The 12,529-nt window shown below is 46.5% G+C and overlaps 1 protein-coding gene across 6 annotated transcripts in view; it reads right to left on the bottom strand.

Annotated features, from left to right (window-relative positions):
- The window catches only part of ST6GAL1 (ST6 beta-galactoside alpha-2,6-sialyltransferase 1), a 122,139-nt gene that overhangs the window by 19,807 nt on the left and 89,803 nt on the right, over nt 1–12,529 (bottom strand). For 4 of the 6 annotated variants that reach the window (XM_055308218.1, XM_055308219.1, XM_055308220.1 and 1 more), the window contains 2 exons: nt 9,659–10,294; nt 2,300–2,397 (listed from right to left, as the gene is read on the bottom strand). In XM_055308218.1, coding sequence (XP_055164193.1) covers nt 2,300–2,397; nt 9,659–10,244 — 684 coding nt within the window. In that variant the 5' untranslated portion in view covers nt 10,245–10,294. Of the gene's footprint in view, nt 1–2,299; nt 2,398–8,459; nt 8,600–9,658; nt 10,295–10,831; nt 10,911–12,529 lie in introns of those variants that run through there. The other 2 variants (XM_055308217.1, XM_055308222.1) reach the window with 2 other exon arrangements.

Below are 12,529 nucleotides of genomic sequence, written 5' to 3'. Positions count from 1 at the left end.
CCAGCAACCTTTGCAGAGAGCATGTCTGGTCATGCCACAGAGATTAGCCCTGGCTGCAGCACCAGGGCACAGCTCCCCCTTACCTTCAGCCTCAGTGCTCACCACATCCCCACACGTGCTCCCCACCCCCTGGGCCCTTATCTTCCCTTGCCCTGTCCATACATGGCCTCACATAGGCCGTTGTCTCTTTAGGCAAGGCCCTCGCTCTTCTCAACTTCTATACCCACACAGCTGACTCACCTCCTCACGACTCCTGATGTCCCTGACCAGGGAGAGTTTCCCTGAATGGGCTCTGGGAGCACCTTGATCCTGTCCTTTGTAGTTCTCTGTTGCAACCGTCTGTCTCTGCATAGCAACTGATCGCAGCCGTAGGTGGCAGGTGAAGGCACCTAGCCTTCTGGGCTCACCTCTGTATCCCCCAAACCCATCTCAGCGCCACCCCACATGAATGTAAGAGTAGCTATCATCCACTGATGTATATGCCAGGTACTAGGGGCTCTCCGTGGTCTTCTTGCTTATTCTTCCTAACAACCTTGTGCCATGAAGACGGTACTGCTATTCTCCCCTCCACGCCTGAACAGATGGAGGCGTAAGTAACTTATGCATGATCATTTAGCTATTAAGAAGTAGAGCCAGGGTCTCAGCCCTAGGCAGGCTGACTGCAGACCGATGTGCTGACTACTGCATTTCACTCGGTACTGTCCATATTTGTGAAAGGGGGAAGGGAGGGATAGAGGGAGGCAAAGGTAGATCTTCAGGTACCACCTTACACAGAAGTAGAGGTCAAGCTATAGCACTTCCTAAGCTCTCCCACTCCAGGATTTCTTTGACTGGGCCATGAGAAGGAAAAGGAGAAAGAAGAGAAAGCTCATCCCACCTGCTTTGCCTGATTTTCTAGACTTGCCAGGTCCAAGCAGCCATGAAGCTCCAGCCTCATCTCCTCTCGAGGGCAACACAAAGCCATCCCCACCCCCTTGCCAGTGAGACCTGTTTGGATGTCTCCTTCATTGCCTATGTATCTCTGTCCTGCTGATACCACTTTTAAGAATGCCTATTACTCTTTCTCCAAATCCTACCCATCTTTCAAAGCCTACTCTGGTGCCACATGCTCCGGCGCTCCATAGTCTCTTGCTCACCAATCTAGTTCTTTTATTCTGCCCTCTTCTAGTTTATAATACAAGTCTATAAAACCCAAATATGAGGTTAAATAATAAATAGGAACTGAAAACGCATAGAGTCTACCGAGGATATTACAGTGACAAAGAGTGATATTATCACCAAGGGATTTGAGAAAGAACAGAAAACAAAATGGCAGCCACTTGCAAAGAAGTTAAGTTCGTCAATCCCAGTCCCTTCATAGAAAGGTTCCTATGACTGTGGGCCTCAGATGGAAAGTGGGCCATGCAAGAGGCAGCTTCTGCCCAGCTGGGGAGTTCCTGAGGGGCAAACAGCGAAGAGACTGCTGTCTGAGGGAAACAGAAGTAGGGCCTTGTGCCAGAGGGGTGGAGATCTGGAACAGTTCAAAGGGCACTTATGATCACTCCCAGGATGTGCTCCCCGGCCACAGAGTCCCAGGCAATGTAGAGTTTTATGTCACTGACATAAAAACACCCAAGGTTTATGTGCTTACACAGAGAACAACAAACATTGATAGTTGTGAGCAAGGTGAATGTGTTTGTAGACCTCTCACGCTAGTTTTGATATATGGGTCATCGTTTTTTTGTTTGTTTGTTTGTTTTTGCTTTTTTACCACTCATTAAATTTATTAACAGAACTTTGTGGCAAGAGTATTTCTCAAGTCCCCATTAGTTTTGAGAAATCAGTATGTGCTACCTGGAAACACTTCAGGAAACTAATTCTCTTGCAGAATTCATGAGGGCAATGCAACACTTCTAGTGCCGTAAAACACATCATCATCTGGTGATGTCTTATGATACTTGTAAACTATGTTATAGTTTATGAAACACACCCACATTTATTGCTCCCCTTGCGTTTCACAGTATCCCTCACTCTGATATTCTCTGCCATGTTGTCCCTCATGCAATACTCACATACAACCTGGCATCTATGGAGACAGCAGAACTCTGCTTTCTCAGGGCACTGGACACCTCTGTTAATGCCATCTGATGCCATCGGGGCTTTTTCATGAACACATCACCAGGCTGGGTCTTAGAATGACCTCAGGAAGGTCATGGGACTTAATTTGGCAGTTCTGCTATGCTCCCAGTAGGTGGGTTCTACATTAGGATCTATACTGTGATCCTTCTCTCACTCCAGATCCACACAGAAGAAATTTTACCTGAGAGTTCATCAGGCGAATGGTGGTTTTCGTGCCCACATCTTGTTGGAAACTGGCTGTGGGTGCCCCATTAAACCTCAGGACTGCGTCATGATCATCTATAAACCACAAGGAAAAAGAAAAGAGGTGATGAGCACCAGCAACAAGCAGAAACAGAGGAAGGTCTGGAGGGAGAGAGGGCAGGAAGAAGGGGAGGGGCAAGAGAATACTACTTCCTAATCTTTATCCCATCATGATCCCCATCACAAGAGAAAAGGATCATATTTATATGGAGCATTCTGGTACAGTTTGTAGACAGAGATGACCACCCACCTGCCTGGCAAAACCTAACGAGGCTCGTATTGTTGCATCCCTGAAATCCATTCCATGACTCCAGTATGCCTGGGCACAACAGAAAGGTGAATAGGGCCAGCGTGCTACCTCAGATGTAATCACTATCCCAGTTACCAAAGGAGCAAACCAGGTATTCTCTTGGTGTTACCAGTAGGTCACACTTCCACCTCCATCAGAAAAATGAAGACGCTTCCCTAAGCTCAGTGTAACCCACAAGTGCAAAGTCCACATAGCACTCTGAAAAGCTTGCTATGCTCAGTAAATTGGAGAGATTTATGGTATCCAAGACAACTCCCTGAGTGTTCCATTATGAACCTGAGGCCCAGGAAGGCTCACAAACCTGAGTGGTGGTAGAGATGGAATAGAAGGTCAGAGATCGAAACTAAATCCCACATTTTCTATTTCTTTGTCAGAAATAGTGTCCTAAATCCAGGCAAAATCAGACAGATCATGTTTTTAAAAATTCATTCACACCTGGCTCTAGTTCCCTGTCCCTTGTAGCTGTTTCGGCAGAGATTGGAAGACTTGGAGAATTTTTTCTATTTGGCTTTGACCAATCTTCTGAGGGGAGGACTAATGACTTTTAAGCTCTATCCCAATCCTGAGCCAACCTCCCATGAGCTCATCCTAACCTTACTTGATTCAAGCAAGTTTAGGGTTCACCACTGCAATCTGCACAAGGTTTGGAGGCCAACCCAATTTTCTGTTGTTTTATTTCCCTCCTCGTGGGAAATGTATTTGGGGTGGTTCTTCATCCACAAAGGTGACACAGAAGGTGAGGGGCGGGAGGAACTTGGCTCAACACAAAATGATCTGTAAAAACAATGCCCATGGAATTAAGAGATGAAAGCCTCCCTCTTTACTTCACTTCTAACATAGTTTTTAAGCCTCAGGGGTCTAGACATATCATCTAGTCACAAAAACAACCCTATCTCCGTCCTGGGACAAAACTCATCAAAACGGTTTGAAAATTCCATGAGATGTACATAGTCCAAACTTTATCACCCTCCAGGGCAGACCCCCTGAACTGCAAATAGGGCAGAAGGCACACCTTTACACAACTCAGATTGCAACACGCTTGTCATCAGCCGCTGGCTTCGAAAATGACTGGCAGTAATCACACCAGAAAAGCAGATCCATCAGAAGCTTCACTTGGTCAGCTTCTCCATTTCACAGGTGAGCAAATGACTAATCTGAGCATCCCAGTACCCAAACAGGACCAACTCCGACGGAGTCACTGAGAACTGGATAAAAGGATTATTTACAAAGTTGTAGGCAGAATTTAAAGAAATCCACAGGGAACGGCCAATACCCCAGGGTTGGCTGCAGCAGGGGCCACTACTGGCCTGCCCCGGATGTGGCAAGAAGAGCAGAGGCCCCGAGCTGAAGAAGGCCACTTGTGCGCAATGGTGGCCCGTAGGGAAACATGGCTATGGCTGATGTCTAGCCAGCAAGGATGGAATCGGTACCCCAACCTCTCTCTCCTCCTTCCCTTGGCTTCTTGGCCTGAGGGAAAAGAGAGAGAGACTCAGAGACAGAGAGGCACTTGAAAGGGGCCAGACTGTGAGCTGAGAAAGAAGCAGCCTGTGAGCATTCTGCAGTGATAGAGCTGGGGGGGGGGTTAGTGAGCGAGGGACAGACACCCCAACTTCACTCTCTTCCTTCTCAGTTTTGGAGGACTTCTACTGTCTGGTCCCAAATAAAAGCCAGAGAGCATGGAATCCCAAGTGATACAGTCCCAAATTTAACCTCTCAGGGCCCAAAGTGAGCCAAAAAAGGGAAGAGCATGGGGCCGAGGGGTAAATGGAGAGCATCCAGCATAAGGGAGGCTTAGGAGCCATCCCTGGTACTGACCATAAGAAAAGAAAAATGTATTTGTTCACTTAACAAATACTGACTAAGCACCTACTCCCGTCAGGCACAGTTCTAGGCACTGGAGACAATGGCTGTGAGCTAGAAAGACAAGGTCCTTGCCCTCAGAGCTCTTGCCATCCACAGCAAGGAGGGAGCCAACAAAGAAGCACAACCAGCTGCACGTGGGACGGTTACAGTCTATGATTAATACCACGGCACGAATAAACTAGGCGGTGTGACAGAGATCCTGCGGGAATCTCCTGTGGACAGAGGGAGGATTCAGGAGCATGCCTTTGAGCTGAACCCAAAGGAGGGCCACCCACGGGGAGGGTCCCGGGAAGCACGTTCCAGCCAGAGGAGGTAGTGTCATCGGGGCCCCAAGGACAGTAAGGACTTGGCTGGAGACGAGTGAGTGAGGGGAAGAAAAAGAAAAATGCAGCTAAAGAAGCTGGCAGGAACCAGGCCACACAGGGTGTGGAGGCCAGGTACGAAGTCTGGATTTTATTCTAAGGAGAAAAAAATATATATCAGTCAAAGAAGATAACTCTAAAATTGACTACTAAATTGGGCTCCTAAAGAAAGAGGACGGCGGCCTTGTTCACCAAACTATCTTTTGCTATTGGAGGCTGAAGAAGTCCTCAAGTCAGACAGGCCTCTAGGAAATCACCAGCAGAGAAATCCACAGCTACCGGGACCCCCGCAAATGAGCCTTTGCCAGGGGGAGGCTGCAGAACACAGCGGCCACCACTGTTGTTGAGCTTAGAATGAGACAACAGAAAAAGACACAAATTAGAAAATGCGGAAATAAATGCACCACCATGTGCATGTCTAGAATATTCAACAGAGTCAGCTCCTTAGTAAATTCATCAATACATCAAAATCCACGGTCTGCAGGTATAGTAGCTCTAAATAGCTGGAAATTGGAATGAAAGGAATTTTATCACAATTTAGACCAAGCTTTTTTTAGATTTTCAAGTTAGCTTCATGAATCAGGTAATCACATTTGGGAGGCTATATTCTGCTCCCGGTTAGGAAAATTAGATATAATACACATCAGGGCCAGACAATTATGGCCTTTGAAGGCAAAAATCTGGCCTGTTCTCCGTTTTGGTTAATAAAATTTTACTGGAACATAGCCAGGCCCGTTCATTTACTACTGTCTAGTTTGCTTTTGCACTACGACAGCAGAGTTGAGTAGCTGCGAGAGACACTGTATGACCTCAACACCAAAAATATTTGCCATCCGGCCCTTTACAGGAAGTGTTTGCTGACCCCTGATAGAAGCAATCCTATTTTCCGAGCTACACAATCCAAGGATGTCTTCTCAGACCTCCCTCTGCACAGAACCCCATCTGCCCCAAATCTACCCAAACTCTGCTCCCCTTGCCTCCCATCATAAGGCATACACCTGCTTCTCCCTGTTCCTTCTCTCTGGCCTTCAGAAAGCCTGCCTTCCCAGTTCTTTCCCTTACATCTTGTCCCTTACATCTCTACACTTTCCGGAGGCTTTCTCCTGAGCCCTCTCTCCTGACTACAACTACCGCCTAAGGACAAATGACCCCTGCCTGAATCTGATCTCCCCGCCCACAAGCCCCCCCCCCACACACACCTGACTCTTCCCCCAGAATCAAAAGCCTAACCGCATAGATATCTACTCAGAGAAATCCACAAACACTTCAGATTCAGGCCCTCCCAGACAGCACCTACCCTCCTCCAAAAGCATGCTCCCCTATGATTCGAGATACCCTCCCCCAAGCTAGAGACTCTGGCTCCCATCTGTCCCTCAAGGTCATTTCTAGTTAAATAATTTCTGTCTCTTCTCAAATCAGAACTGTTCTTTCCACCACCACCACGATCACTGCTCCAGCAGGCCTGGCACTTCTCATCCAGAAGTGGCAATAATCCCTGAGAATAGATTACATAGCACTCCCCCTAGACAAGGGGGTTCAGAGAAATGAGAAATCCCTCCAAAATGCACATGATCTCATCACTAGCTTGCTGAAAACCCTTCTAGGACTCTATGGCTTAAAGAACAAAACCCAGAGTCTTTTCTGTGACCGTCAACATCCTGTGGGGGCTGTCCCTTGCCTATCTTTCTGGCCTGGCTCCTCAGCCCCTTCACCCTACAGGGCCCCCCAACATGCTCTGCATTTTGTCCCAGGCAGCCTTTGCCTCTTGCTTTTGCCTCAACTCAGAGTGTGCTTCTCCTTCCCGTGGGAGAGCAAGTAAGCAAGAATATCACGGGATTGCTTTTTTTCACCTGACAAGAGATTCATCACACCAAAAACTTTATTATAAAGCTACAACTGGGGCACCTGCGTGGCTCAGTGGTTTAGCATCTGCCCTCAGCTCAGGGAGTGATCCCTGGGGCCATGGGATTGAGTCCTGCATCAGGCTCCCCGCAGGGAACCTGCTTCTCCCTCTGCAGATGTCTCTGCCTCTCTCTGTGTCTCTTGTGAATAAATAAAATCTAAAAAATAATAAAATAAATAAAATAAAATATAAAAAATAAAATAAAATAAAATAAAATAAAATAAAATAAAATAAAATAAATAAAATAAAGCTACAACCCCTGCAGGCACAAGAGCAGAGCGAGTGAGCATGCAGGCCTTGGAGTCGAAGGACCCGGTTTCAAGTCCCAGTCCACTATTTATCCGTTACATAATCTCTTTGAGCCTCAACAGTCAGCTAGTAAATTAAAAGGGAACAATAATCATCAGTTAAATGGGAACAACAATCATCCCTACGTCACAGGATTACCGAGGAGGATTAGAAAGCAAAACATGCTGGGTGCACAGCAGGTGCACAATAAGCGTTACTCCGATTGGTTACAATGTTTGAGAAATACTCTTATTGTTTGAAATGAAAACTCAAACAAATCTAAGTCACCTTACATGTACATGTAACAAAAATAATTGAAAATGACTGTGCCCACCACGGTTGGCTGGTTTCAGGGGCTACTGGAGATAACAGTACATTATTACAATCCCTCTGGTAAGCAATTTTGCAATGGACAAAAAAGAGCCATAAAACTTATCTTACTTTGGTCTTCTAGCCCCATGACTGTGGATATTTTCCCTTTGGTCACTTAAGTTACCTGCACAAAAACCCTGTCAACAGTACAATTTGTAAGAGCAAACAATTCAAAACCATTTGGTACACTCAATACCCGGCAATAAGCAGAACAAATTCCAGGTATAGTGGGAAGGCCGTGGGCCTGACACGCTGTCTGATACTCCAGGCCTTCGGCAAAGAGCTTTCCCCTTTGTCTTCTGAGACCCGCTCTGTGTTGTTGAAAGATCCACAAATGAATAAAAGAATGAATGAATTCCTTAAAACATTTGTTAGACTAAATGCCCAGGGGATTGCCCTAAGAAAAGGGAGGAAGCTGGAAGTCCAACATGCAATGTTTGTTACATCCCAAGAGCAAAGTCTTCCCATGGTAATTCATACCTGAAATTATAACTGTAGTCTACAGAAAAAAAATTATTTTACTGTGTATGTAAGTCACTTGCAAACTTTCATGGAGTGCATAAAGACTGTAGTTCCAATTCATAGAAGTATCAGGCTCTGCCTCAAACTCAGCCAGTTCCAGCCAGGCTGTCAATGATGAGCTAACACAGAGAGGAGGATCAGTTAGCACCTGGGATATTGGAGACAAAGTCAGGAAGAAAGAAAGGAATTTAGCTCCATTATGGGTGAACAAAAAGCAATCACACGGAGCTTCTAGAAAACAAAACCCAGAAGAAATCAAAAAGGCAAACGCCAAAGTTGGGGTGGGGCGGATTATCTTGGCAGCCTTGATTAGTGAGTGCTGCCTATTTGGGGAGGCACAAGATGTGACCTCATCACTTCTTTCTGCTCCAGGGAATCCAATTTGGGTCTACTTTTCTGCCTTTGAGAGCCTGTGTTTTCAGACCATTTTTCCTGGCACTCTTAAGAAGGGAATAAAAAAGGAGACATATGACCTCACCTGCTCCAGTACCTTCCAGAGCCGGACAGAAGAGCAAGGCTTCCTGTGCTTTTTGCTTCCTTTAGCCTGATTCATTTCACAATAATGGAAAACACAACTAGGGAGCCTTAAGCAAGGCCATTGCTTTGTGCTGTACACATGTTTACAAACATGGACAGACTCTCCATCTTTATGAAACTGTGAGGATTTCAGAAAGAAAGAAAAAAAATCAAGTTGATATATCTGACCAGTGGCTTTCAGCCAAGTCACAGAGAACTCTCAGAAAAATCGATGAGAAGCTATGGACTTTCTCTCTGGAACAATGTACGGACTGACTTAACAAAAATAACACACACACTTTATACACACCTAATCCATAGGCATCTTCCACACAATTTTAGGGACTCATGAACCCCCTAAGTTTGGTCCACAGCCCCCAAGTTAAGAATTCCCACTCTAATTAGTGATTTTCAAACAGAAAGGCTGAAAATTACTCAGACAGGTGAGGCCAAATGAGGCAATTAGTCTCCGACTAGCCAGTACAAGTACAGAACTTCAGAACCTGAAGATACAGGAGAAATCAGTGCTTCTACTGTTTTTAAGTCAACTATAGGGTTGTGCTTATCACTCAGGGCAGATTTCACTTTTCCAACGGTATCGTCTGTAGAACAGCAATATTATACCCAGAAATGCTGGGTGCGATCGTCTAGGCTCTGGCATATTGGTTTTCTCTTTTTCTCTTCTCCCTTGACTATATAAGAGCTACTTCATTTTAACTTATTATGGTGATCATGTAAGTAAGACAAAAAGGAAAGAAAAATGTACCTCTTTTACTGGAATAATGTTTATGATTACAAGTGAAATAAGGCATTTTTTATCAACATAAAGGCAACCTTGGCTTATACAACCTCTTTTCGATCATGAATACTGACATCTTTACTGCACTCACTACCAATAATAAATATATTTTCCAAAGGGCGGGGGGGGGGGGGGGGACAGAGAAAACAGAGAAAAGCAAAGCTGTTCCCATTGATAAGGGTGCTGGGGGCCTGGATGGATCTTCACCCTTTCGGCCGCCCCCCTGCTCCCTCTGAGTCCACAAGAAGGCCAGAGGATGCTGCAGGGAGCGCAGCACTAGCTCACGGGACCAGAGTGGGGCCGTGCCAGTCCTGTCCACACACCCCACTCCATAGGAGGAGTCTTCACACTCCAGAACCCACCTATTTCTCGGCCCAGCTGGGAGGACTTCAGGGATCCGGCTGAGGAGACAACAGCACACCTGCCCCATGGCCCAGCCTTGGTCCTAATGTTCTCCTTGGGTAGGAAACCCTCCCATTCGGAGGTGTTGAAGGGAAAATCTGTGGCCTCTACCATGGAGACGTTCACGTGGTCCCGGAGATGGCAGTGCAGGGCCTCCGCACTGAACTTGACCCCCGGCCCTGGCCCCTTGTAGGACACTTTATACTTATTCATGTTCAGATAATTTCTCCAGATCTTCTGCAGCCTGGGGATGAGGTTTTTGGAAGAGCTGTCCTTGTTCCACACCTGGAAGGAGGCCTCTGACTTGGCCTTGACTGGGCCCCGGGGACTGCTGAGGGCCTGGCTGGCCCTGGGGGGGTTCTGAGTGCTGCTCAAAGTCGCAGCCTGTTTTTCCAGCCCTCTCACCATCTGGAATTCCTTGGTTTGCAACTTGAGGGAATCATAGTAACTCCCTTTCTTCTTCTCCTTCCACACACAGATGACTGCAAACAGGAGAAAGGCCAACACGCAGCAGCTGAACTTTTTCTTCAAGTTGGTATGAATCATAATGAAAGATGTGTTCAGGGCAGCCACTCTGTGCTGAGTAGAAAACAAGCCTAAAAAAGGTAAGAGGAGGCAACAAAAAAAAAAAAAAAAAAAAAAGATGTGAACAAAATCTAGTGACCGGCAGGAGGTGGGGCAATGAGCTGGGCAATGGATTCAGAGTGAAGGGACTCATTTCCAGTCCATCTACCTCCCACCAGGCTTGCAGCCTGCAGCTCCTTGGAGCCAACATTCAGCCTCAGTCTGAGCTTTGAATGTAGACTGCGGGCCTCAGACACTCCCTTTTTCCTCTCTAAACCATGAACACTTTCTGTATTCTCCGACCATTCCTTCTCACACACTAGCTCCCTGACTACCTGAGCTTGGTGAGGTCAGGAACCATCTACGCATCGCTGGTCTCCTGGGGCCTTATGCTATCTGTTCAACAAAGGTACATATGCTTGGAAAACAGGAGGAAAAAAAAGGAAGAGCAGGATGACTGGTCTACCTGACAAGAATCCAAACTCCCAAAAAATGCGTAGAGGCCCACCATCCTTTTAAAATTGCCAGAAAAAGGGGATCCCTGGGTGGCTCAGTGGTTCAGCACCTGCCTTTGGCCCAGGGTGTGATCCTGGAGTCCTGGGATGGAGTCCCGCGTCGGGCTCCCTGCATGGAGCCTGCTTCTCCCTCTGCCTGTGTCTCTGCCTCTCTCTATATATATATCTATGAATAAATAAAATTTTTTAAAAAAATAAGTAAAATAAAAAATAAAATTGCCAGCAAGAGGGACGCCTGGGTGGCTCAGTGGTTGAGCATCTGCTTTCGGCTCAGGTCGTGATCCCAGAGTCCCAGGATCAAGTTCCGCATTGGGCTCCCTGCAGGGAGCCTGCTTCTCACTCTGCCTGTGTCTCTGTCTCTGTCTCTCTCTCTCTCTCTCTCTGTGTGTCTCTCATGAATAAATACAATCTTTAAAAAAATTTTTTTAAATAAAGTAGATAAATAAAATTGCAAAAAAAGAGACCTCTGTCCAGAGACAGTGCCAGAGACCTGGGACGCATCTCTTTAGAAGCTGCGGTGTTGGACTCCTGCTTGAGAAGAAGACCACCAGTTAGCTTATAATGTAAACTCAGTTTCACGGAGTGCCCTGCGAGAGCACTATCAAGTGGCAAGGAAGCAGCCTCACCTCATGGTAAAGGAGAGGACATCCTGGGAAGACAGCAGACACATAACCAATTAAAGAGATAAAAAGAGAGGTGCCTAAAGCATGTCAGGTGTTCTTTCATGTTATTTCGCCATAAACCAGGGCTCTGTCATGTACGGCTCCAGCCAGTACCACGCACATGACAGTCTAGCAGGAAGGGCATCCTCTATGCTGTGCGGAGAGGCCCTGACCATCCCTGGCCAGGAGGGTGTCATAATCTCTGTATTTATAGATTAGAAGCCTGAGGCTCTGGGAGGTTAAGAGAAGTGCCTAGCATCACAAAGCTGAGTAAATGGTAGTGATGAAGTTCAAATCCAAGTGCACTTAATTCCATAATCCATGTCCTTTTCAGCATAAACATGCACGAAACTGCTTAAAGTTCTGGCAAATGGATTTTCTTTATACAAATAGAGCCTAATGGTCCCTTTCATATCTGGGTAAAGCCCTACTTTGTTTTCCCAGAATTTATTGTGTAACTGAACGGAAGATGGAAGTACTTTGAACTCAAACAATGTCTGTATCTTTTGGAAAACATTAAGTTCTTTCCTAAATAACTGGGTCTATTTACCGTAATGAGTCTAAGCAATCACCTGTGCAGTTTTGCTAACCCACTAGGGATCCATAGTTTCTTCCCTTGGAGCCCAGTGCTAAGATATCCAGGACAAGGGGTAGGAGTCCTGGACTAGGTGTCCACAAAACCTGAGTTCTCTCCCCATTATTGGTGACTTTGGGCAAGTCACTAAACCTGTCTCTCTCTACCTGGGTTTTCTGTGAGTAATCTCTCACTCAGGTGTGCTAGGAGGACCAGCAGAAATGGTGTTTGATCTAGATCATCACTGCAAAGGCACAGGAAGTGTTCTGAACACAGACCAGAGGGCAGCCCCTTGGCTGAGGGCCACATGGAGGCCATGTGGGACCCGGAAAGATGGCAGAGTGGAACACTGGCCATGATTCCTCAACCTGAGTTTCAGGTCCTCCTCTGGACTCTTTAATGTAAGTGACATCCAGGCTGTTTCCAGAATCCATGGGCAGTACCGGTGATACCATGCTTCCCATCACCCCAGACCTCAAGAGCCAGTGGATCTGGGGAGAATGGGTGCTTGCCTGG

The sequence above is a fragment of the Nyctereutes procyonoides genome, unplaced genomic scaffold (assembly GCF_905146905.1).
Source record: "Nyctereutes procyonoides isolate TBG_1078 unplaced genomic scaffold, NYPRO_anot_genome, whole genome shotgun sequence".
Taxonomy (NCBI): Eukaryota; Metazoa; Chordata; class Mammalia; order Carnivora; family Canidae; genus Nyctereutes; species Nyctereutes procyonoides.
The sequence above is the reverse complement of the archived record's forward strand: the minus strand, read 5'-3'. Positions and strand labels throughout refer to the sequence as shown.